At 37.1% G+C, this 26,852-nt stretch overlaps 1 protein-coding gene and 1 pseudogene across 2 annotated transcripts in view; one reads left to right on the top strand and one right to left on the bottom strand.

Moving 5' to 3' along the window:
* Positions 1-26,852, bottom strand: part of SYCP1 (synaptonemal complex protein 1) — a 131,626-nt gene that overhangs the window by 73,999 nt on the left and 30,775 nt on the right. For both annotated transcript variants that reach the window (XM_044236488.1, XM_044236489.1), the window contains exon 11: positions 23,529-23,637. In XM_044236488.1, the coding sequence (XP_044092423.1) occupies positions 23,529-23,637 (109 nt within the window). The remainder of the gene's footprint in view (positions 1-23,528; positions 23,638-26,852) is intronic.
* On the top strand, positions 24,098-25,265 carry LOC122898806 (annotated as a pseudogene).

Below are 26,852 nucleotides of genomic sequence, written 5' to 3'. Positions count from 1 at the left end.
TTTGCCTTCAGCTCAGGTCATGATCCTGGGGTCCTGGTATCAAGCCCCACATCGGGCTCTCTGCTCAGCAGGGAGCCTGCCTCCTCCTCCTCTCTCTCTCTCTCTGCCTGCCTTTCTGCCTACTTGTGATCTCTATCTGTCAAATAAATAAATAAAATCTTAAAAAAAAAATAAAAGTTCTATTCTGAAAATCTGTGTAGAACTGAAAGTGTTAGTGGTCCACCTCTGCCGTCAAATGCTCTACCACTGAGCTATATAGCCCCAGTGGTCCACCTCTGAAAACAAAATGGGAAAAGGAGATCTGGAGGGAAGAAAATGATAATCAAATCTGTGATGTCCACTATGTCCACTATGATACAGTTCTTATAGTCTGGTAATCAATGACTCCTCTGAGAAATCGTAATTACAAACTAGACCTTAGGCATGAACTAGAGCTGAATGTATGCTGTTTCAGTGTTTTAAAAAGCTCCAAACCTGAAGTGCCCCTACGTTTACCCAGGATCCCAGAGCTGCTAATGCAAATTTTCTCTGTAAAAATGTACTTCCAATCCAAGTCTTAAAGAATTTCCACAGATGAAGTTACATGACCTCACAATCACAAGAGTAAAGAAAACATCACGAGCAGAGTCAGAAGAATAACTGAAAGGCAGTCTTGGATCTGCAAAGATTTCAGATATTACAATTACTGGCTATGGATTTAAAAACTGTATTATATCATTCTTTAAAAACTAAAAAAAGAAGATATCCATAAACTAAATAAAACTCCTAGAAATGACATATATAAAACTAAAACTGAAAACTCCATTGGTGTAATGGGTAATGTACGTCATTCAAACATTCCTCTAAAAGGAATAAAAATCCAGGATCAAATATTAAGAATATTAACATCATTAAGCTCCTGACAGAATAAGAAATTACCAGGCCAAAAAGGGAAAGAGAAAATGTAAATGGGGAAAGATAAGTACAGAATCAGCTTTTGCCCTGAGGGCATTTGCAGATCCTGGCAAAGCTAAACTTTTGATTTGAAACAGTAAAAAGAAGTTAAGAAAAATAAACATGAAAATCCAAAGACTATGTAAGACAGAGGGCCCAAGAATTAAACCTTTGTACCATAAACTGAAACACTCTATATGTAAGGGGGAAGCAAAAACAAACCAATCCTCAAGCATATATGCAACCTAGGTTCACATGATCTGAGGGGTCCAAGGAGCCCCAGGCCTTGAAACTGATTTAAGATTGTATCAGATATGTAGAGGCACCATGCACATGGCAAAAGTAAATGGGAATCCTTCCAGGAGGAAGATATGTTATGCATGTACTAGGCAGGCTTTAAATTATTTCTACAAATAATTTTTTCAAAAAAAAATATTAAGCATGGAGTCAAAGACAACAAGGCACCCAATAAAACAGGGCACTCTGGCTAAAAACTATAGGAAACAAAAGACAGAATGAGGCTCACAGACATTTAAGATAAAGATGATCAAAAACAAACTGTAACTTTAAAAATAATTTTAGGGGCGCCTGGGTGGCTCAGTGGGTTAAGCCGCTGCCTTCAGCTCAGGTCATGATCTCAGGGTCCTGTGATCGAGTCCCGCATCAGGTTCTCTGCTCAGCAGGGAGCCTGCTTCCCTTCCTCTCTCTCTGCCTGCCTCTCTGCCTACTTGTGATCTCTCTCTGTCAAATAAATAAATTAAATCTTTAAAAATAAATAAATAAATAAATAAAAATAAAAATAATTTTAAAAACTACAGAAAGTAGAATAGCAGATTTGAAAAACAAGAATAACATCTTAATATAAACATCTTAGTTACTAAAAATAAAATGTAAAGGATGATAGTGGGTGAGAAACAAATGAAAAGAGAATTAGTGAACAACAAAACAGGTTAAAAGAAATCATCCAAGGTAAAGCATAGAGGGGCACCTGGGGTCTAAGTCATTAAGCATCTGCCTCCAGCTCAGTTCATGATCCCAGGGTCCTGGGATTGAGTTCCACACTGGGCTCCCTGCTCAGTGGAGAGCCTGCTTCCCCCTCTCCCACTCCCCCTGCTTATGTTCCTTCTCTCACTGCCTCTCTCTCGCTCTCTGTCGAATAATAAAAAAAAAAAAATCTTTAAAAATTAAATTAAAAAATAAAAACATAAAGCATAGAAAGGCAAAACTCTGAAAACATGGAAAATAGATTAAAGGCCACAGAAGACAGTTAGAAAATTAACATTTTTTACTCAAATTTCCAGAAAGAAAGAAAACAGAGAATAGGGCAAATACGTTTGAAGAAAAGCAATAATAAAGGAGACTAATTTGCAGAATTAAACTGCAAAATAAAACCCATGTTTTTTTTTTTTAAAGATTTTTTTCTTTATTTATCTGACAGAGATCACAAGTAGGCAGAGAGGCAGGCAGAGAGAGAGGAGGAAGCAGGCTCCCCGCAGAGCAGATAGCCCGATGCGGGGCTCCATCCCAGGACCCTGGGATCATGACCTGAGCCGAAGGCAGAGGCTTAACCCACTGAGCCACCCAGGTGCCCTTAAAACCCATGTTTTATATCATACTGAAAATGCTAAAAATCAAAGAAAAAAATCTAAAAAGGCACATAAGGGGGAAAAGACACCTTATCTTCATAGATTCGAAGTTACAGAAAAAGACAAGCAACTTCTTAAAATCAAAAAAAAAAAAAAAAAAAAAAAGAATGCAGGACGATACCCTCAGTGGGCTAAAAGAAATTCCTAGAAATAACAATGTGCAACCAAGAAATATGTGTTATGCAAAAGTAGTCTTTGCAGATGAGAACAAATGTTCAAACAAATAAAATGGAATACAAATTATTATAAGCATATCCACAGTAAAGGACATTACTCAAAACATTCCTTTTTAAGGCAGAAATAATATGATCCAAGTGAAAGATCTGACACGTAAGAATTTAAGAGCAAAGAAAAACATATAGGTAAAACCAAATAAATACAGTCTACATAAAACAATAATAATGTCTCATTATAGAATTTAAACATACAACAAAAATAGAAGGGGCTAGAACCAAATGGAGTTAATGTTCTAAATTCCTTGAACAACACAGAAAGAAGGTAAATACATTAACTTTACATTTAAAAATAATACACATTGTAATTTCTCCAGTAACCAGCAAATAAAAAAATGGGAACAGATCCATAACTTTCAAAGTAGTCAAGGGGAAAACCTAGAACAATAACAAATAATGAACCTAGGGTTTCCACTTCCAGGAAGATGGAGTAGATACATTTTTCCTATTCCTTCCAAAACCCTTAACTTTATATGTAAAATAAACATGAGAGACTTTGAAAGATGTACAAAATAAAGTAGACCAGTCACAAACCTCTAGATCTGGGAAACAACATAATAGTAAGACCCTGGGACAAAGTGGGTGTCAACTGGATGGGTTTTTTTTTGTTGTTTTTTTGTTTTGGTTTGGAATTTTGTTTTGCTTTGTGTTTGTTTGCCTTATATATCCTAGTCTTAAAGCTGAAGAAGCCTAGAAACACCAATTGGCCCACATGAAAAAGCTCTGAAAAGTCTGCTCTCTTTAGCAAAAGGACAAGAGAGGGACACCCTAATAAGACTCAATACCAGAATGGGGTGCCTGGGTGGCTCAGTGGGTTAAGCCTCTGCCTTCGGCTCAGGTCATGATCCCAGGGTCCTGGGACCGAGCCCCGCATCGGGCTCTCTGCTCAGCAGGGAGCCTGCTTCCCCCTCTCTCTGCCTGCCTCTCTGCCTACTTGTGATCTATCTCTCTCTCTGTCAAATTAAAAAAAAAAAAAAATAGACTCAAAACCAGACAAGCATGACAGAAAAAAACTGTGACCTCCACCCCACCTTTGGCCCCAACAAAGGCCAAAAGGTGAGCCTAGACCTCCAACCTTAGTAAGGCTATGGTTAGGCACTAAAACACTCCCATTAAAGTGGTTCCAGATAAGATCTGTGTTGGTAGAAATTATATGGGGAGCCTGGATGTCTACCGCCATCCAGTAATAAAAAAGCTTCTCCCACTCCCCATTAAGGTGGTATCATAGGAGGCCCAGTAAAGAGCAACAAAGTTCACCAAACCCACGAGGTAATGAGGCCATTACCACATGGTGTCACTGGGACCACAGAGGGAACCAGTACTCCCAAAACAAATAGTACTAACAAGAATACCACCACCATTCAGGTGTCAACAAAGGCAAATTAAGAAACCTGGCTTAGACCTCCACTTAGCAAGAACAAGGCAGCAACCACACTTCCTCAGACAAAAAAGTATAAAAGGAAGCTAGCTGATCTAGAATCTCATTACATCTTACAAAACTATCCAGATTTCAATAACAATATCTTGTCATAAGAACCAGAACAATCTCAAACTGAATAAAAAGACCATCAATAGATGCCAACACCAAGAGAGAGAAATTATCTGACAAAGACCTTAAAGCAGCCATCACAGAAATGATTCAATGAAAAATTGTAAACACACTTGAAACAAAAGAAATATCAGAAGGCCTCAGCAAAGAAATAGAAAGTCTCATTAAAGATATAAAGGAGAACCAAATGGAAATTTTAGAATTGAAAAAAAAATAATAATCAAAATGAGAACCTCAGCATCTGGGCTCAGTGACAAAAGAGAGGAACCAGAGGAAAGAATAACTGAACTAAAAGACAGAAAAACAGAAATTAGACAAGTGGACAACAGAGACAAAACAAATTGAAAAGTTAACAGATTTATGGTTTCCAGTTTCACATTTAAGGAGCTGGGAAGTGCCACTCACCTTAAGAACAAGTAAAAAGCTGAACAAACTTCAAAATCAACAACTCTTCTTAGATCCACAAAAGAAGCAAGATCACAGGGCAAACCACCACCCTCAAAATTGGAGACACTGACAGGAGAATACAGAGAAACAGAACTTACCTTGGAAAAATATTATAAGCTGACAACTCCTTGGGAACCAGTGCTACAGTAGACAAAACCAAACTCTAATAGATAAATTGCTGGAGGCTCAGGAATCAAGTCTGAGAGTTAAAATCACCACAGGGACACAGTTATAGCAGGGACCTCCATTTTTATTAGTTTTACCACTACAGGCTTAACCAGTTCTCATAATAAATACTGTAGAAAATCCCCTCATGATTTCAGCAGGGTAATAGAAGGAATTATTTTGAAATACAGCAGAGCACTATATTCTTAAGATCTGCCCTCAGGAGAAACGATTTTACAAGAACGAAAACTACTGGGGTTTTATCAGAGTCTAACTGACCTGGAGGAACTCCAGAATGTCTAGTCTCCATCTGAAAGAAGAGAATACTCACTCCAGAGTACTCAAGCCATCCTGTCCCACCAAAGGAGGGTGGAGAAGCAGGGAAATAACTAAGAAATAATTGCAAAATTCGTGGGTCTGAGGCAAAGACTCACTAAGAGATTGAGACCTAATCATAGGACTAGAGAATACTCCCTCTCCTTCAATGCATTACTAAAGGTTTATTTAGAGCCTTTCCTTTTACCCACTACATCACGTCCAGCTATCAAAAAATTACAAAGACAAACAAAAGAGCAAAAACACAGTTTGAAGAAACAGAGCAAGAATCAAAACTACAGGGACACCTGGGTGGCTCAGTCAGTTGGGCGTCTGCCTCTGGCTCAGGTCATTATCCTGGGGTCTTGGGATCAAGCCCAGCATCAGACACCCTGCTCGATGGGGGGCCCGCTTCTCCCTCTCCCTCTGCTCCACTACCAGCTTGTGCTTGCTCTCTCTCACAAATAAATAAAAATTTTTTTTTCAAATATTTTATTTATTTGACAGACATCACAAGTAGGCAGAGAGGCAGGCAGAGAGAGAGAGGAGGAAGCAGGCTCTCCGCTGAGCAGAGAACCCTGGGATCATGACCTGAGCCAAAGGCAGAGGCTTAACCCACTGAGCTACCCAGGTGCCCCAAAAATATTTTTAAAAAAGAATCAAAACTATACATGACAGGTATATTGGAAATATTAGACATGGAATTTAAAACAATGGTGATTAATATGCTCCGGGCTCTAATGGATAAAGAAGATGGCAGTGCAATAGGAGGACTCTCATCTGGGCTCATCTCATGCCACAAACACGACTAGATAACTATCACATCATCCTAAATACCGCAGAAATTGACCAAAAGAGTGACAGAACAAACTTCACTAAAGGAGAGAAGAGGCCACATCGAAGAAGGTAGGAAGTTTGGAAATGTGGTTTAGTGGAGAAAAGGATTATAGGAGCTGAGGAGGGGAAGGAGGCTGAAGAAGCAGCAGAATGAATTAATGACACAAGAAAAAAAATAACAGAAAATAATTAAGCTGAACAAAAGACAAAAAGAAGAATTACACAGCCCAAGAACAGGAGCACCTGGGTGGCACAGTTGGTTAAACAACTGACTCTTGGTTTCAGTGCAGGTCATGATCTCATAGTCATGGGAGCAGAGCCCCACATCAGGCTCTGCAGTCAGCAGGGAGTCTGCTTGAGATCCCCCCTTCCCATCCCCTGCTCTCCCCTCACTTATGCTCTAAGATAAAATCTTTTTTAAAAGATAAAAAAATTAAAAAACAAGACTTATCAATATGCTCCCTACAAGAAACTAACTTCAGACCTGAAGACACATACAGACTAAAAGTAAAAGGATGGAAGAATGTGCCATGTAAATGGAAGTGTCAGGGGTCAGAGGAGGCCTGGGTACCAATACATATATCAGACAAAATAAACTTCAAAACAAAGACGATGGCAAAAAACAAAGAAAGACACTTGTGATGAGCACTGGGTATTGTATGTAAGTGATGAGTCACTAAATTCTACACCTGAAACTATTATTATGCTTTATGTTTACTAACTTAAATTTAAATAAAAATTTGGAGAATTCAAAACAAAAGGACAATACATAATAAAGGGATCAATCTAACATGATGATATAACAACTGACAGTACCTACCCACCCAACATAGAAGAACCTAAATACAAAAAACAAATATTAACAGACATAAAGATAGAGATAGATAGTAATATAACATTAAGGGCTTTAACACTCCACTTAACATCAGTGGAGAGATCATCCAGACAGAAAAGAAATCAATGAGGAAACAGTGGTTTTGAATGAATATTCAAATGAATAGGTCAGATGTACCTAAAAGACATACACAGAATATTCCACCCCAAAACAGCAGAGTTCACATTTTTTTCAAGTGCACCTGGAACATTCTCCAGGACAGATCATACGGTAGGCCACAATTTTCAATAAATTTGAGAAGATCAAAATCATATCAATCATCTTTTCTGACCACAATGCTATGAAACTAGCAATCAATTACAAGGAAAAACATCTGGAAAGAACACAAAAACAGTGAAACTAAACTACATGTTACCAAACAACAAATTGATTAATAAAGAAATCAAAGGAGTAAAAGTATTAAAAAAATAAAGAAATCAAAAGCAAATTGAAAAAATACTTGAAGACAATAAAAATGAAAACAACAGTCCAGGAAGTTGAGGGAAAATGCTGGAAGAGTAGGGGACCCTTGTTTCATCTAGTCCCTTGCGTTCAGCTGCATATCAATCAACTCATTCTGAACACCTATGAATTCAACCTAAGATCTAAGAAAAGAATCACTGCAATTTTACAAATAAAAAAGCAACCACTTTTTGCAAGGTAAGAGGTGCGGATAAGTGAATCTGAAGGGATATATTGGAAGATAAACCATGGGGATTAGAAGTCTTCATAATCTGACTACCAAAAAGTAATACAGCAGCTGGGCACAAAATCAGAACTTTTAGAATTCTGCTCCAGTAAGGGACATCCCTGTCTAAAAGGTGTTCAGGTGCCAAAGCAGGGCAGAATCCCGGGTGGGACAGTGTGGTCTCAGGATCCACAGGGTCACAAAAAAACCAGAGATGACTGAGTGTAGTGACTTCCCAAGCACTGGAGCAGAGAAGCCAGCTACAATCAGGGAGCCCAGGAGTGGGCCTCACCTCCATGCTGCCATAAACCACAAACCCCAGCACAATTGGGCAACTACTCTCCAAGCAGGGAGACCCAACAAGTGGCAGAACCACAGGAAGAATATCCTCCTTCCCCCAGAGAGGAGCCATGTGGGTGCACATTGCAGGAGTCTGCAGAGTTTGGCCCCACACAAGAATGACTGACTGCTTTTCCCTGAGGGTGCAACTGAAGAGTGGGGGGGGGGGTCATAATTTTTCAGCTCTGGAGCTGGAAATCAGGACACCACCATTTTTACTTTCATCCTCTGAAGTGGCATGGGAAGCCTTCAGGGAACAAAACCACATATAGCAACCTGAAGCATCTTACCCTGAGCTGAACTCCCTGTCAAGGTCAGTGCAACTCCTCCTAGGCAGACACACCTGAGAATCAGTGCAACAGACCCCTTCCCCAGAAACCAGCAGGAATATCAGGCTAATACCAAGTTTACAGATCACACAGAACTGAAAAACTCCAGCATAAGGTGAAAATAGTATAGCATTCAAGGTTTTTTCTCTTGATTCTTTAGTCTTTCAGTTTAGAATTATTTTTTCTTTTTTCCTTTCAACTAGTTTACTGTATGAACTTTTTAAAGTCTTTTTTAAATTTTAATTTTTACATTTACATTTTATAAGTATATTCATTTTTGGCTTCTTTCACTGTATTCAATTTTATTTTTGTGTACGTATGTATGTATGTATGTATACATATATATACACATAGAAACACACACACATAGGTTTTCTTTCTTTACAGCTTTGGGATCTAATGTCTCCTAACAGACCAAAATGCACCTGTAAGGATGCTGAGGAAATGAGACAAAAACAATGACTGGATCATGAGGGAAGGCTTCTAGAAATCAGTGATACCATAAAGCAAAATGATATTAGAATAATTGGAGTCCCAGAGGAAGAGGAAAAAGAAAGAGGGACAGAAGATACATGTAAGCAAATCATAGCTGATAACTTCCCTAATGCAGAGAAGGAAACACACATTCAAGTCCAGGAGGCACAGAGAATCCCCATCAAAATCAATAAAAACAGATCAACACACAGAGTTATAATAGTGAAGCTTGCAAATTTCAGAACTTAAGAGACAATCCTGAAACCAGCTAAAGACAGGAGGCCCTTAACCAGAGGTCCAACATTACACTGACAGGAGACCTAGTCACAGAGACCTGGTAAGCCGGAAAGGACTGGCATGATATATTCAAGGTACTAAATGAGAAAAACGTGTAGCCAAGAATGCTTTATCCAGCAAGACTGTCATTCAGAATGGAAGGAGAGAAAAAAGAGCTTCCAGGACAAACAAAAACTAAGAGAATTTGTGATCACTAAACCAGCCCCATGAGAATATTTTTTTTTAAGATTTTATTTATTTATTTGACAGACAGAGATCACAGGTACGCAGAGAAGCAGGCAGAGAGAGAGGAGAAAGCAGGCTCCCCGCTGAGCAGAGAGCCCAATGTGGGGCTCGATCCCAGGACCCTGAGATCGTGACCTAAGCCGAAGGCAGAGGCTTTAACCCACTGAGCCACCCAGGCACCCCAGCCCTATAAGAATATTAAACAGAATTCTGTAAGCAAAGAGAGAGCCCAAAAGTAACATAGACCAGAAAGGAACAGAAATCATGAGAGACTCTGGACTCCAGGAAACAAACTGAGGATTACAGAAGGTGGTGGAATGGGGTATGGGATAGCCAGGCCATGGGGTATTAATTAAGGAGGGGATGTGCTGTGATGAGCACTGGGTATTATACACAACTAATAAATTCATTCTCATGATTCTTGTTCTTTTATTTTTTTTAAATACTAACCAGTTTAACTAGATGTTTAATACAACATATTCCAAAATAACTTTATAATTTGAAATTTTTCATACTTACACCTTTGTTTCTTTTTTTTAAAGTTTGTTTTTAAGATTTCATTTTTTCATTTGACAGAGATCACAAGTAGGCAGAGAGACAGACAGACAGACAGAGAGGGAGAAGCAGGCTCCCTGCCAACTAGAGAGCCCGATGTGGGGCTAGATCCCAGGACCTTAAGATCACGATCTGAGCTGAAGGCAGAGGCTTAACCCACTGAGCCATCCAGGGGCCCCTACCTTTATTTTTTTTTCTTTTTACTTTGTTTATTTTTTTAATAGATAGATAGATAGATAAATGATTCAAGTTAGTCCTTTTTCCCCATTCGATACTATATATATGTGTGTGTGTGTGTGTGTGTATGTGTGTGTGTGTATATATATATATATATATATATATATATATCAGTTCTAATTTCTCTGTACCTCTAAAAAGTTGAGTCCTTTAACAAAGATAACAAGATACACCCAGGAAGACTGGAAATAACCTTCCTCACCCACATCGAGGGTTTTTAACCACCTTCCTGTCTTATTCTTTGTCAGTGTTTCTGTGTGTTTTTGTACTTTATAAATCTTATTCTTTTTGGCTGGGTTTTTCTTTTATCTCTCTCTCTCTCTTTTTCTCTTTTTTCTATTTTCTTTCTTTTTGATGGTGACATCCGATTCCTCCAAAAATATCCACGGTGCACCTTGCCTGTATCATGGTGATATTTTCAGCTATACATCCTTTCAACCACCTCTCACCAAAATGACTAGGAGAAGGAACACCCAACAGAGGAAAAATTCAGAGACTGTGACCTCTGCCACAGAACTATTGGATATGGACATAACAATATGTTGGAAATTGAATTCAGGGTAACAATTATCCAGACAGTGGCTAGGTTGGAGAAGACCATTAGTGGCAACATAGAATCTCTAAAGGCAGAAGTGAGAGTTGATCTGGCAGAACTTAAAAATGCTATCAATGAGATCCAATCTAATCTAAATACTCTAACAACTAGGGTAAATGAAGTAGAAAGATTGAATTAGTGATCTAGAAGACAAACTGATAGAAAAGAAGGATCAGGAGGAGGCCTGGAACAAATAGCTGACAAGCTATGAAAACAGAATTAGGGAAATAATTGATGCCATGAAACATTCCAATGTCAGAATTATAGAGAATCCCTAAGGGGGTGGAGAGAGAGAAAGAGAGAGAGAGAGAGAACTAATGAATTAGAAAATATAGTTGAAAAAATCTGGATGAAAATTTCCCTAATCTGGGGAATGGAACAAGTGTTAGTGTCCTAGAGGCAGAGGACATCCTCCAAGATCAATGAGGGTAGAAAAACCTCCAGGCATGTGATTATGAAATTCACGAATTATAAATTCAGAGAAGATGTCTTTTTTTTTTTTTTTAAGGATTTTTTTTCCCAATTTATTTATTTTCAGAAAAACAGTATTCATTATTTTTTCACCACACCCAGTGCTCCATGCAAGCTGTGCCCTCTATAATACCCACCACCTGGTACCCCAACCTCCCACCCCCCCGCCACTTCAAACCCCTCAGACTGTTTTTCAGAGTCCATAGTCTCTCATGGTTCACCTCCCCTTCCAATTTACCCAAATTCCCTACTACTCTCTAACGCCCCTTGTCCTCCATGCTATTGGTTATGCTCCACAAATGAGTGAAACCATATGATAATTGACTCTCTCTGCTTGACTTATTTCACTCAGCATAATCTCTTCCAGTCCCGTCCATGTTGCTACAAAAGTTGGATATTCGTCCTTTCTGATGGAGGCATAATACTCCATAGTGTGTATGGACCACATCTTCCTTATCCATTCATCCGTTGAAGGGCATCTTGGTTCTTTCCATAGTTTGGCGACTGTGGCCATTGCTGCTATAAACATTGGGGTACAGATGGCCCTTCTTTTCACGACATCTGTATCTTTGGGGTAAATACCCAGGAGTGCAATTGCAGGGTCGTAGGGAAGCTCTATTTTTAATTTCTTGAGGAATCTCCACACTGTTCTCCAAAGAGGCTGCACCAACTTGCATTCCCACCAACAGTGTAAGAGGGTTCCCCTTCAGAGAAGATGTCTTAAGGGCAACTAGGGGGAAGAGATTCCTTGTGTACAGGGGTTGGACCATCAGAATAAAGTCAGACCTGTCCACAGAAACCCAGCAAGCCAGAAAGGGCTGGCAAGACATATTCAGGGCATTAAATGAGAAGAACACACAGCCAAGAACACTTAATCCATAAAGGCTGACATTCAGAATGGATGGAGAGATAAACAGCTTCCAAGATCGGCAAAGTTTAAAAGATTACGTGACCACCAAACTGGCATTCCAAAGGGGGGTCTATAAAAGCAGAAAGAACCCAAGAGTGACATAAACAGAAATTTACAGAGACAATCTACAGAAACAAGGACTTCACAGGCAACATGATGACAATAAAAACTTATCTTTCAAAAATCACTCTCAATGTGAATGGCCTAAATGCTCCCATAAAATGGCACAGGATTGCAGACTGGATAAAACAACAGGACCCATCCATATGCTGTCTACAAGAGACACATTTTGAACCGAAAGATACATCCAGACTGAAAGTGAAGGGATGGAGAACAATATTTTGTGCCAATAGACCTCAAAAGAAAGCTAGGGTAGTGATTCTCATATCAGATAAATTAAATTTTAAGCTAAGACTATAGTCAAAGATACAGAAGGATACTACATCATTCATAAAGGGTTTATCCACCAAGAAGATCTAACAATTTTAAATATTTATGCCCCCAACATGGGAGCAGCCAACTACATAAGCCAACTGTTAATCAAAATAAAAAATCATATTGGTAAGAATACATTAGTTGTAGGGGATCTTAACACGCCACTCTCAGCAACGGACAGATCACCTAAGCAGAAAATCACAATGAAACAAGAGCTTTGAATGAAACTTTGGACCAGATGGACCCCACAGATATATAGAGAACAGTCCACCCTAAAATAACAGAATATTCATTTTTCTTGAGCACATATGAAACTTTCTCCAGAATAGCCTACATACTGGGTCACAAATTGGGTCTAAACCAATACCAAAAGATTGAGATTTTTTTCCCTGCATATTATCAGACCATAATGCTTTGAAACTGGAACTCAATCACAAGAAAAAGTTTGGACAGAATTCAAACACTTGGAAGATAAAGATCATCCTGCTCAAAAATGTTTGGATCAACCAGGAAATCGAAGAACTTAAGCAATTCATGGAAACCAATGAGAATAAAGATACATCAGTCCAAAACCTATGGGATACAACAAAGGCAGATCTAAGAGGGAAATACATCCAAGCCTCACTCAAAAAAGCTGAAAAATTCTGAATACACAAACTCTCTTTACACTTTAAAGAACTGGAGAATTAACAACAAATTAAACCAACCCCACACACAAGAAGGGAAATAATTAAGATCAGAGAAGAGATCAAGGAATTAGAAAAGAGATCCAATAAAACACATCAACAAAACTGGTTCTTTGAAAGAATTAATAAGATCAATAAACCACTGGCCAAACTAATCCAAAAGAAAAGAGAAAGGACTCAAATTAATAAAATTATGAATGAAAGGGAAGAGGTCACAACTAATACCAAGGAAATAGAAACAATCATTAGAAATTATTATCAACAGTTATATGCCATTAAGTTAAGCAACCTAGAAGAACTGGATGCATTCCTAGAAATATAGCAATGTGTACAGGGGGAGGACCATCAGAATAAAGTCAGAATTCCAAGACTGAAACAGGAAGAAACTGACAAACTGAACAAACTGAACAGACCAATATCTAGTAACGACATTGAAGCATTGAACCTCCCCAAAAACAAGGCTCCAGGACCTCATGGATTCCCTGAGGACCAAACATTTAAAGAAGATAATATCTATTCTCCTGAAGTTGTTTCAAACAGTAGAAACATAAGGAAAATTTCCAGACTCTTTCTATGAAGCCAGCATTACCTTGATCCCCAAACGAGGCAAAGACCCCACCAAAAAAGAGAATTTCAGACCAATATCCGAGATGAATATGGATGCCAAGACTCTCAACAAAATCCTAGCTAATTGGATCCAACAGTACATTAAAAAGATTATCTACCATGACCAGGTGGGATTTATCCCTGGGACACATGGGTGGTTAAACATTCACAAATCAATCAATGGGATGTAACAAATCAGTAAGAGAAGAGAAAAGAACTACAGGGTCCTCTCAATTGATGCAGAAAAAACATCTGACAAAATACAAAATCCTTTCCTGATTAAAACTCTTCAAAGTATAGGGATAGAGGGAACATTCCTCAACTTCATAAAATCCATCTATGAAAAACCCATAATGAACATCATTCTCAATGGGGAAAAGCTGAGAGTTTTCCCATTGAGATCAGGAACACAACAAGATTGCCTACTCTCACTATGTTGTTCAACATAGTAGTAGAAGTCCTAGCAACAGCAATCAGACAACAAATAAAAATAAAAGGTATTCAAATTAGCAAAGAAGTCAAACTATCTCTCTTTGCAGATGACATGATACTTTATATGGAAAACCCAAAAGGCTCCACCCATGAATTACTAGAACTCATACAATTCAGTAATGTGGCAGGATACAAAACAATGCACAGAAATTAGTAGCTTTTTTATACACTAACAATGAAACTATAGAAAGGGAAATTAGAAAATCGATTCCATTTACTATAGCACCAAAAACCATAAGATACCTTGGAATAAACCTAACTAAAGAGGTAAAGAATCTATACTCGAGGACCTACAGAACACTCATGGAAAAACTTGAAGACACAAAAAATGGGAAAACATTCCATGTTCATGGATCAGAAGAATAAACATGGTTAAAATGTCTCTACTGTTCAGAGCAATCTATACTTTCAAATGCCATCCCAATCAAAATACTACCAGCATTTTTCAAAGTGCTAGGACAGACAATCCTTAGATTTGTATGGAACCACAAAAGTATCTGAATCACTAAGGAAATGCTGAAAAAGAAAAACAAAGCTGGGGACTCACATTGCCTGATTTCAAGCTATATTACAAAGCTGTGATCACCAAGACAGCATGGTACTGGCACAAAAACAGATGGATTGACAAATGGGACAGGATAGAGAGCCAAGATATGGACCCGCAACTCTATGGTCAAATAATCTTCAAAAAAGCAGGAAAAAAATATCCAGTGGAAAAAAGTCTTTTCAATAAATGGTGCTGGGCAAGTTGGAGAGCTATGTATAGAAGAATGAAACTTGACCATTCTCTTACACCATACGCAAAGATAAACTCAAAATGGATTAGGAGACTTCAATGTGAGACAGGAGTCCATCAAAATCCTAGAGGAGAACATAAGCAATAAACTCTTCAACATCGGCCACAGCAACTTCTTTCAAGACATGTCTCCAAAGGCAAAGGAAACAAGAGCAAAAATGAACTTTTAGGACTTCATCAAGATCAAAAGCTTCTGCACAGCAAAGGAAACAGTCAAGAAAACAAAGAGGCAACCCACGGAATGGGAGAAGATATTTGCAAATGACACTACAGACAAAGGGTTCATATCCAAGATCTATAAAGAACTCCTCAAACTCAACATACACAAAACAGATAATCACATCAAAAAATGGGCAGAAGACATGAACAAACACTTCTCCAGTGAAGACAAACAAATGGCTAGCAGACACATGAAAAAATATTCATCATCATTAGTCGAGAGATTCAAATCAAAACCACATTGAGATACGACCTTACACCAGACAGAAATGCAAAAATTGACAAGACAGGGAACAACAAATGTTGGAGAGGTTGTGGAGAAAGGGGAACCCTTCCACACTGTTGGTAGGAATGCAAGTTGGTGCATCCTATTTGGAAAATAGTGCGGAGATTCCTCAAAAAATTAAAAATAGAGCTACCCTATGACCCTGTGATTGCACTACCGGGTATTTACTCCAAAGATACAGATGTAGTGAAAAGAAGGGCCATAGGTACCCCAATGGTCATAGCAGCAATGTCCACAATAGTCAAACTGTGGAAAATCCAAGACTTTAACAGATGAATGGATAAATAAGATGTGGTCCATACATACAATAAAATATTACTCAACCATCAGAAAGGATGAATACCCAACTTTTGTATCAACATGGACAGGAGTGGAGGAAATTATGCTGAGTGAAATAAGAGAAAGTCAACTATCATATGGTTTCACTTACTTGGGGAACAAAAGAAATAACATGGCGGACATTAGGAGAAGGAAAGGAAAAGTAAATTGGGGAAAATCAGAGGAGGAGATGAACAATGAGAGACTATGAGAAATAAACTGAGGATTTTTTGTGGGGGATGGGTGAGTCTGGGTGGGTATTAAGGAGGGCACATATTGCACAGAGCACTGGGTGTTGTACATAAACAGTGAACCTTGGAACACTGCATCAAAAACTAATGATGTATTTTATTGTGATAAAATACTAATGATGTATTTTATGGTGACTAACAACACAATTTCAAAAAGGGAAACAATCAAAAAAACTAAAAGGCAACCTACGTATGGGAGAAAATATTTTCAAATGACATATCCTATAAAGGGCTAGTAGCTAAGATCTACAAAGAACTTATCAAACTCAACACCCAAAAAAAACAAATAATCTAATAAAGAAATAGAAGATAGAACAGATATTTATCCAAAGAAGACATACAAATGGCCAACAGACACATGAGAAACACTCTACATCACTTGGAATCAGGGAAATACAAATTAAAACCAGAATGAGATACCACTTCACACCATTCAGAATGACTAAAATTAACAAGTCAGGAAACAACAAATGTTTGCAAGTATGTGGAGAAAGGGAAACCCTCTTACACTGTTGGTAGAAATACAAACTGGTACCACCATTCCAGAAAACAGTATGGAGGTTCCTCAAGAAGCTAAAAATAGAGCTACCTTATGACCCACAAATTGCACTAGTGGTATTTACCCCAAAAACACAAATATAGTGATCTGAAGGAGCACCTGCACCCCAATGTTTATAGCAGCAATGTCCACAATAGCCAAATGGTGGAGAGAGCCAAGATGTCTGTGGATGGATCAATGTGCAAAGAAGATGTGGTATATACACACAATGGAATATTAGTAAGTCATCAGAAAGGATGAAATACTACCATTTACAGTGACATGGATGGAACTGGAGGGTATTATGCTACATGAAAAATATCAATCAGAGAAAGACAATTAGCATATGGTTTCACTCATATGAAGAATAGAAGAAAGAGTGCAGAGGATCATAAGGGAAGAATGGGAAAAATGGAATGGGAAGAAATCAGAGAAGGAGACAAACCATGAGACACTCATAACTAGGAGGAAGAATCTGAGGATTGCTGGAGGGGTGGTGGGTGGGAGGATGGGCTAACTGGGTGATGGGAATTAAGGAAGGCCTATGATGTGATGAGCACTGGCTGTTCTGTACAACTGATGAATTACTGAACTCCACATCTAAAACTAATGATGTACTATATTTTGATTAATTTGAGATAAATTAAAAAAAAAAAAAAGAAAACACAACAGTCCAAAATCTTTGGGACAAAAGCAGTTCTATGAGGTAAGTTTATAGGTATAACTGGCCTACCTCAAGAAACAAACAAAAGAGAGTCCAAATCTTGGTTTCAGCTCAAGTCATGATCTCGGGGTCTGAGCCCAATGTTGGGGTCTACTCCTAGCACAGAGTCTGCTTGAGATTCTCTCTTTCCCTCTCCTCTGCCCTAACCCCACTTGCATTCTCTCCTTCTAAAATAAATAAATTTTTTAAAAAATAAATCTCAAGTAAACAACCTAGGCTTAACACCTAAAGGAGCTGGAAAGAAAGTACAAAGCCAGTAGAAGGATATAATAAAAACTAAAGCAGAAATAATGAAACAGAATCTTAAAAAATATATATCTATAAATGTCAATGGAACCAAAGCTTGTTTTTTTAAAAAAGAAATGAGATTGACAAACTTTAGCCAGACTCCAAGAAAAAAAAAATAGAGGACTCAAATATATAAAACCAGAAATAAAAGAATAGAAATAACAACGAACACCAGGAACTACAATAGATTGTAAGAGAATATTATGAAAAATTATATGCCAACAAATTGGACAACCTAAAAGATGCTGATAAATTATTTTTTTTAAATCTTCACAAACTTAATCAGAAAGAAATAGAAATTTTGAACATACTGAATATTAGCGATGAAACTGAATCAGTAATCAAAAAACTCCCAACAAACAAAAGTCCAGGTTTCACAGGTTAATCTGCCAAATATTTAAAGATCAGTTAATACCCATTCTCAAACCATTCCAAAAAAAGAGAAAAGGAAAATTTCCAAATCTTTTCTATGAGATTAGCATTACCCTGATAATAAAACCTAATAAAGACACCACACACCAAAAAAAGATAACTGCAGGCCAGGATCTCTGATGAACATAGATGTAAAAATCCTCAACAAAATATTAGCAAACCAAATCCAACAATACATTTAAAAAATCATTCACATTGATCAAGTGGGATTTATTCTTGGTATGCAGGGGGTGGTTCAATATTTGCAAATCAATCAACGTGATCACACCACATCAACAAGAGAAAGGATAAAAACTGTATCACCACTTCTGTAGATGCAGAAAAAGCATTTGACGAAGTACAACAGCCATTTGTGATAAAAACCCTCAACAAAGTAGGCTTAGAGGGAACATTATCTCAACATCATAAAGGCCATATATGAAAAATCCACAGCAAACATCATACTCAAAGGTGAAAACCTGAAAACTTTTCCTCTAAAATCAGAAACAAGACAAGTATGTCCACTCACTACTTTTATTCAACGTAGTCCTAGAAGCCCTAGCCACAGTAAGCAGACAATAAAAAGAAATACGAAGCATCCAAATTGGTCGGAAAGAAGTGAAACTTTCACTATTTGCAGATGACATGATACCATAGACAGAAAATCCTGAAGACTTCACCAAAAAACTACTAGAATGGATATATTAATTCAGTAAGGACAGGGGATTAAAAAATATACAGAAATCTGTTGCATTTCCATACACTAATAATAAAAATAGCAGAAAGAGAATTAAGAAAGCAAACCTATTTACAATTGCACCAAAAAGAATAAAATACCAAAGAATAACCAAAGAGAAGGAGGTGAAAGACCTGTACCCAAAATCTCTAAGACATTGATGAAAGAAACTGAAGAGGATACAACAAAAGACATTCCATGCTCCTGGACTAAAATAATTAATATTATTAAAACATCCATGCTACCCCAAGCTATCTATATATTCAATGTAATCCCTATCAAAATACCAATAGTATTTTTAACAGAACCAGAACAAGCAATTCTAAAATTTGAATGAAACTACAAAAGACCCTGAAGAGTCAAAGCAATCTTGAAAAAGAACAACAAAGCTGGAGGTATCACAATCCCAGATCTCAAGATACACTACAAAACTGTACTAATCAAAATAGTATGGTACTGGCATAAAAACAGACACATAGATCAATGGGACATAATAGCCCAGAAATAAACCCACACACATATAATCAACCTACACCAAAGGAGATAAGAATATAATAATGGGAAAAAGTCTCTTCAATAAATGGTGCTGGGAAAACTGAACAGCAACATTTAAAAGAATTAAATTAGACAACTTTCTTACACCATACACAGAAATACACTCAAATGGATTAAATACCTAAATGTGAGACTTGAAACCATAAACTTCCTAAGTGAAAACACAGGCAGTAACCTCTTGGACATTGTCCTCAGCAACATTTTTTTTTTTTTACTTAGTTTCAAAGGTAAAATTTAGTGATCCATCAGTTGCATGTAACACCCAGTGCTCAATACATCAAGTGATCTCCTTAATGCCCATGCCTTCTCCCATTCCACCCCTTCCCTCCAGGAACCCTCAGTTTGTTTCCTAGAGTTCAGCATCTTATGGTTTGCTTCTCTCTCAATTTTCATCTTATTTTTCCTTCCCTTCCCCTATGTTCATCTGTTTTATTTCTTAAATTCCATGTATGCATGAAATCATACAGTACTTGTCTTTCTCTGACTGACTTATTTCACTTGGCATAATACCCTCTAGTTCTATCCACATCATCTCAGCAACATATTTATACATATATCTCCTTAGGCAAGGGAAGCAAAAGCAAAAATAAACTATTGGAACTACACCCAAATAAAAAGGTTTTGTACAACAAAGGAAACAATCAATAAAACAAAAAGGCAACCTATTGAATGGGAGATGATATCTGCCAATGACATGTCCAGTAAGAAGTTAATATCTAAAATATAAAAGAACTTACACAGCTCAACATGGAAAAAATAATCCAATTAAATAATGAGCAGAGGATCTGGGGCACCTGGGTGGCTCAGTCAATGAAGCATCTGACTATTAGTTTCAGCTCAGGTCATGATCTTAGGATCCTGAGATTGAGATCCAAGTTGGGTTTACTTCTCAGTGTGGAGTCTGCTTGAGATTCTTTCCCTCTCCTTCTCCCTCCCCATCTGCTCCTCCTCCCCCTACTCATTCTCTCATATAAATAAAATCTTTTTTAAAAATGAGCACAAGACCTGAAAACACATTTTTCTGAAAAAGACATACAGATGACCAACAGACCAACAGACACTTGAAAAGATGCTCAACATCACTAATGATCAGGGAAATGCAAATCAAAACCACAACAAGGTTTCACCTCACACCGGTCAGAGAATGGCTAAAATCAAAAAGACAACAAATAACAAGTGTTGGCAAGGATGTGGAGAAAAGGGAACTCTCAAGCACTGTTGCCGAGAATGTAAATTGGTGCAACAACTGTGGAAAACAGTATAGATATTCCATCATAAATTAAAGATAGCATTACCATAAAATCCAGCAATTCCACTTCTGGATATATACTCAAAGAAAAAAAAAGACTAATTCAAAAAGATATATGTACCCCTATGTTTGTTGCAGCATTATTTACAATAACCAAGATATGGAATGGGAGATATATATATATATATATATATATATATGAAATACACACATACACATACATACATATATATATAATGGAATATTACTCAGCCATATAAAAAAGAATGAGATCTTGCCATGTTTGACAACATGGATGAAACTAGAGGGTAGTATACTAAATGAAATAGAGTGAGACACAGAAAGACAAATACCATATGATTTCACACATATATATGTGAAATCCAAAAAGCAAAACAAACAAAAAACAGACTATTAAATACAGATAACAAACTCAATGGCTGCTAGAGAGAAGGTGGGTGAAGGAAGATGGGTAAAAAAAGGGCGATTAAGAAGTACAAAGTTCCATTTATAAAATAAGTAAATCATGGAGATAAAAAGAATAGCATAGAAAATATAGTCAATTATATTGTAGTAACGTTGTTTGGGGACTACACTTTGTTTGGGGACTACACTCATGGTGAACACTGAATATTGTATAGAATTATTGAATCATTACATTGTACATCTGAAATATATACTGTATATTAATTATACTTTGATAAAAAATAAAAATAGAAACATACAGTATGTACAGCAAGACAGAATTTAACCGGAGAACTGGAATTTGAAATAATAATAAAATGGCTATTTTAGAAGGAAAAAAATATGATTAATCCAAAATAAAGAATTCTGTAGGTAGGTTTAAAAGCAAATTAGACAAAGAAGATGTGGTACATATATACAAGGGAATATTATTCAACTATCAGAAAAAATGAACATCCACCATTTACATCAACATGGATGGAACAGGAGGGGATTATGTTAAGTGAGTTAAGTCAAGTAGAGAAAGACAATTATCATATGGTTTCACTCATATATGGAACATAAGCAGTAGCACAAGGGACCAAAGAGGAAGGGAGGGAAATCCAAATGGGGAGAAATCAGAGAGGGAGATGAACTATGAGAGACTATGGACCCCAGAAAACAATCTGAGGGTTTCACTGGTTGGGGGAGGTGGGTAACAGAGTGATCAGTACTGAGAAGGGCACATGTTGTGATGAGCACTGGGTGTTTTACTTAACTAACGAATCACTGAACACAACATCAAAAACTAATTATGTACTATACAGTGGCTAACTGAACATAATACAGAAAACTAAATAAATAAAAGCAAATTAGACACAGAAGAAGGCAGGATTATGAAACAGGTTGATAGATCTCCAAAATGAAACAGAAAAAGAGAGTAAGAGATACATATAGGACATAATAAATGAATACAACTTAAATGTTACATAAATGTAACTTAAATGAATACATTTCAGTGCTTATGAGTCTGCAGAATCTCACAGAATTGGTTACTTACTGCCAGTAAATTACTTACAGTTTTATATGATAAGATTAAATATCCATTCATCCTAATATCTATTTGACTACTAGGTACATAGCAATATGCTAGACACTGAGTTACACAGATATTTAATGGACACAGTCCCTACCTGCAAGACACCCTTAGTCACAGATGACTAATGGTTAAGCCATTCTTAAGAATAAGGAGCTCATTGGAATTCAGGCAAAATATTTGGATTCGAGGTAAGAGGCTCCTCCTTTTGCGTAGAGGAAGTAGTGAAAGTATGATGGGGACATAGAAAGAATGGAAAATGTAGGGGAAGTTCATTTTGTGATGTCTAGAGCATAGGATATATTAATAATTGTAAGATCAAATGAGCAGGCATAGTTTCACAGGAACTAGATAATTATTTGTCATATGCAAAAGAGGATTTTTAAGAGAAAAGTTACAAATATCACAAAATCTGTATGATGCTCTGAAAGGTGCACAGTGTTTCATAAGTGTATTATGCCTTCCAAGTGCCTTAAACAAGTTTAAAAAATGTTCAATAAGACAGTCCTAATTGACATTCAAGATTCTTCATAATTTGATCCATTCTTTTCCAGTCTCACCTACTGAGTTCTCTAACAAAGACATACCAACCAGTGTTTCAAATAGAAACTTTGACAGTTCTAGGGCTTGCACAAGGCATTTCTTCTGCCTACATTCTCCCTTCCAATTCACTGTCTAGTAAAGCTTTAATCAAAGATTTAGTTCTGAGGGGTTTGAAGTGGCAGGGGAGTGGGAGGTTGGGGTACCAGGTGGTGGATATTATAGAAGGCAAGGATTGCATGGAGCACTGGGTGTGGTGCAAAAATAATGAATACTGTTTTTCTGAAAATAAATAAATTGGAAAAAAAGATTTAGTTCAAAAGCAATTTTCCCTAATGCCTTTCCAAATGTCTTGCTCCAGGAACACTCACTTACTCTATAATGTTCCAGTGTATTCAGTCATTCATGAAACAGTTGAGTGTCCTGTGTGCCATGTACTGTTCTAGGCACCTGGAATGCATCAGTAAACAAAAAGAAAAACAAGTCCTTGTTTTCTTGGAGTATTTTGTTGTAATTCTAAAGAAGTGGAGAATATGGAAAAGTGAAAAGAAGAGCACATGTACAATGAAAAAGTTCCCTTAGTGACTCTATTACACCCCTTCTCCAACTGATCCAAACCAGGTTGAGAATTACAGCACTGGAAAACGTTACAACAAAACTACAATGAAAGCCAAAATTTTAAATATAATAAGAGTAATACATAAGACACATTATTGTATTTTCTTATGTAAATTCTTACTTGTCTTTTCCTCTAATTGATTAACTTTATCTCTGGATTCCTCTAGCAGAAATATTAAATCTTTCATTTTATTTTCTTTCTCAGTATTTTGGAGCAATAGCAGTGATACCTAAAATGAAATATATAAGTAATACATTAGAGATATGAAAAATTACACATGACACCTTAGCAATTACCACCACCTATGATTATTTTATGTACTTGTTTCTGTGCTTTTTTAGCTAATTGTGCAAGGGCATTTAGTATATGCTTGCACAAAGTTCATTCAAAAAATGTTTAATATGATCTACCCAATATTATAAGGTTCATTTTAAGTTAGAACTTAGAAGATATATAATAAAATGTATTTTTTCATTTATTCCATAAATATTATGGAGCACCTCCTCTGTTCCACAAACCAAAGTATTGAATATACAGAGATGAGGGAACTTAAAGAAAAACAGAGCCTAGGGAATGTTCCAGAACATTAGGTGGGAAGCGGAGGAGCAGCAGCTGCCTGAGCTCTGCCCACCAATGCACTCCTTCCCCCTCCTCCACACTGACCTCAACATGCTCACTAGCTTTAGAAAATGGTGACAGAAACAACTTACTATGATGCTTTGGGGGTCAAACCCAATGCCAACCAAGAACTAAAAAAGGCTTACAGGAAACTGGTCTTGAAGTACCATCCTGAAAAGAATCTAAAGGAAGGGGAAAAGTTTAAACAGATTTCTCAAGCTTATGAAGAACTCTCTGATGCAAAGAAAAGGGACGTATATGACAAAGGAGGAGAGCATACAGTTAAAGAAGGTGGAGCCGGTGGTGGTTTTGGCTTCCCCATGGACATCTTTGATATGATTTTTGGAGGAGGAGGAAGACTGCAGAGAGAAAGAAGAGGTAAAAATGTTGTACATCTGCTCTCAGTAATCTTAGAAGATTTACATAATGGTGCAACAAGAAAACTAGCTCTGCAAAAGAATGTGATTTGTAACAAATGTGAAGACTGAGGGGGTAAGAAAAGAGTAGAACTTTGTCCCAATTGTGAAGGTACTGGAAAGCAAATAATAATAACAATTTATCACATAGGACCTGGAATGGTTCAGCAAATTCAATCTGTATGCATGGAGTGCAAGGGCCATGAGTAACAGATCAGTCCTAAAGACAGATGTGAAAGCTGCAATGGAAGGAAGATAGTTTGAGAAAGATTCTAGAAGTTCATACTGACAAAGATTTGAAAGATGGCAAGATAACATTCCATGGTGAAGGACACCAAGAACCAGGACTGCAACAAGGAGATACTATTATTGTTTAAGGTCAGAAGGACCACATTGCTTTTACTCAGCAAGAAGACCTTTTCATGTGCACAGACATATAGCTGATTGAAGCACCCTGTGGCTTTCCAAACCAATATCTACTTTTGACAACCAAACCATCATCATCACCTCTCATCCAGGTCAGATTGTCAGGTATGGAGCTATCAAGTGTGTGCTAAATGAAGGCATGCCAATTTATCATAGACCATATGAGAAGAGTTGCCTAATCATCAAATTTAAGGTAAACTTTCCTGAGAATGCCTTACTCTCTTTGCTGGAAAAACTCCTACTTGAGAAGAAGGAAGTAGAAGAGACTGATGAAACGGACTAGGTGGAACTGCTGGACTTAGATCCAAATCAGGAGAGACAGTGCCATTACAATGGGGATGCATATGAGGATGGTGAACATCATCATAGGGGTGGTGTTCAGTATCAGACCTCTTAATGGGGCCAGTGAATAACACTGCTAGCATTTTACATGCTGTAGTGAATGAGTGATGGAGTATAATCATAGCTCACTACTTGCTATTGCTTTTGTTTTAATATTCAACCATAGTAGTGTTTTAAAAGTTAAATGGAGAATAAATTCAAATATAAAAGTTCTGACTTTGCCCTGTATATGAGGACTTCAATGTGCAAGAAAATTTAATACTTGTAAAAACTATTTTTTTTTAAATTCTCATTAACATTTGTTAGGCCATACCTTGTAACAGATTTCAGCTCTATATATATTGAAACAGCTCAAACTGAAATGTTAGGTGTGTGTATTGACTTCAGTATATGACCCTTAATTGCTGAGCTATGAAGTTAAAATTTGTATTTAATTGACAATCAAAGAACATAATTTGTAGAGAAGTGTTGGTCTGTAGTTAAGTGGGATTCATCATGATGCCTCTGCATTTATTCTATGGTCTCAACTGTTACTTGAAGATGGTCTGCACTTGTAGAACTGCATTCCCTTCTTCTGTGCCATCTTTTTTTTTAATACATAAATCAGTCCTGATTACACTTTTTTCCTTTTCTTTGGACTATGATAGGCTTCAGAGAAGTGACTTTAGGAGAAGGGTAACTTCGAGTGGAGAGACATTAATGTGGAGAAGTTAATTTGCATGTATGAGACAGGAAAGTGTTTTTTAAGTTATAATACAGGCTTACTTTAAACCATTTAACTTATGCTCTTAAGTAACTAATTTAATGTTATAGTATAGCAAATTATGATGAATAGCTTTAATTTTATGTTTAAAAGTCATGTTCATAAGCTTAAATAAAACAACAACAATATCAATAAGCCCTCAGAACCTAGACCAGGAGACAAACAACTATACTTGAATATTATTAGTTATAGGACAAAAATATATGAATCAGGAAAACAATTACCTCAGTCTTAGGGGATGTAATAAAAAATTAATCCTTCTCAGAGTATTGAATTGAGTCTTGATAGTCCAGTAGAAATTAATCAAGCAAACCCAGAAAAATGAATATTCTAATTTGTATAAGACAAAAAATCAAGGATCATGCCGCATTTAGAGAAGCAAAAATATTCAGATGATTAGAATATACAGTCCAAGGGCACCTGGGTGGCTCAATTGTTAAGCATCTTCCTTCAGCTCATGGCATGATACCGGGGTCCTAGGACAGAGCCCCGCATCAGGCTCCCTGTTCAGCACGAAGCCATCTCCCTCTCCCACTCCCCCGGCTTGTGTTCCCTCTCTGTGTCTCCCTCTGTCAAATAAATAAATAAAATCTTCTAAAAAATAAGAAGAATATAGAATCCATGTGAAGAAAAAGGTAAAAGACAAAAAGACAAGCTGAAGACTTCCAGATTCAAGATGACAGAAAAACCTCACTGCCTTATTTTCATCTGCCCATGCACCCGGAACCCAAAAAGTTTAGCACTTCCCTCTACTTTTGTGTTCTTTATAATACACACAATTTTAACTTTTAAAAACACCTTCTTTCAGAAACTAGTTTAAAATTTCAACTCAAATATAGAAAACTGTTAACTCATTCAAAAGATCCAAACGTAACATAT

This window comes from Neovison vison, chromosome 2 (assembly GCF_020171115.1).
Source record: "Neovison vison isolate M4711 chromosome 2, ASM_NN_V1, whole genome shotgun sequence".
Taxonomy (NCBI): Eukaryota; Metazoa; Chordata; class Mammalia; order Carnivora; family Mustelidae; genus Neogale; species Neogale vison.
Note: the sequence above shows the minus strand (reverse complement) of the source record. Positions and strands in the feature narration are given on the sequence as shown.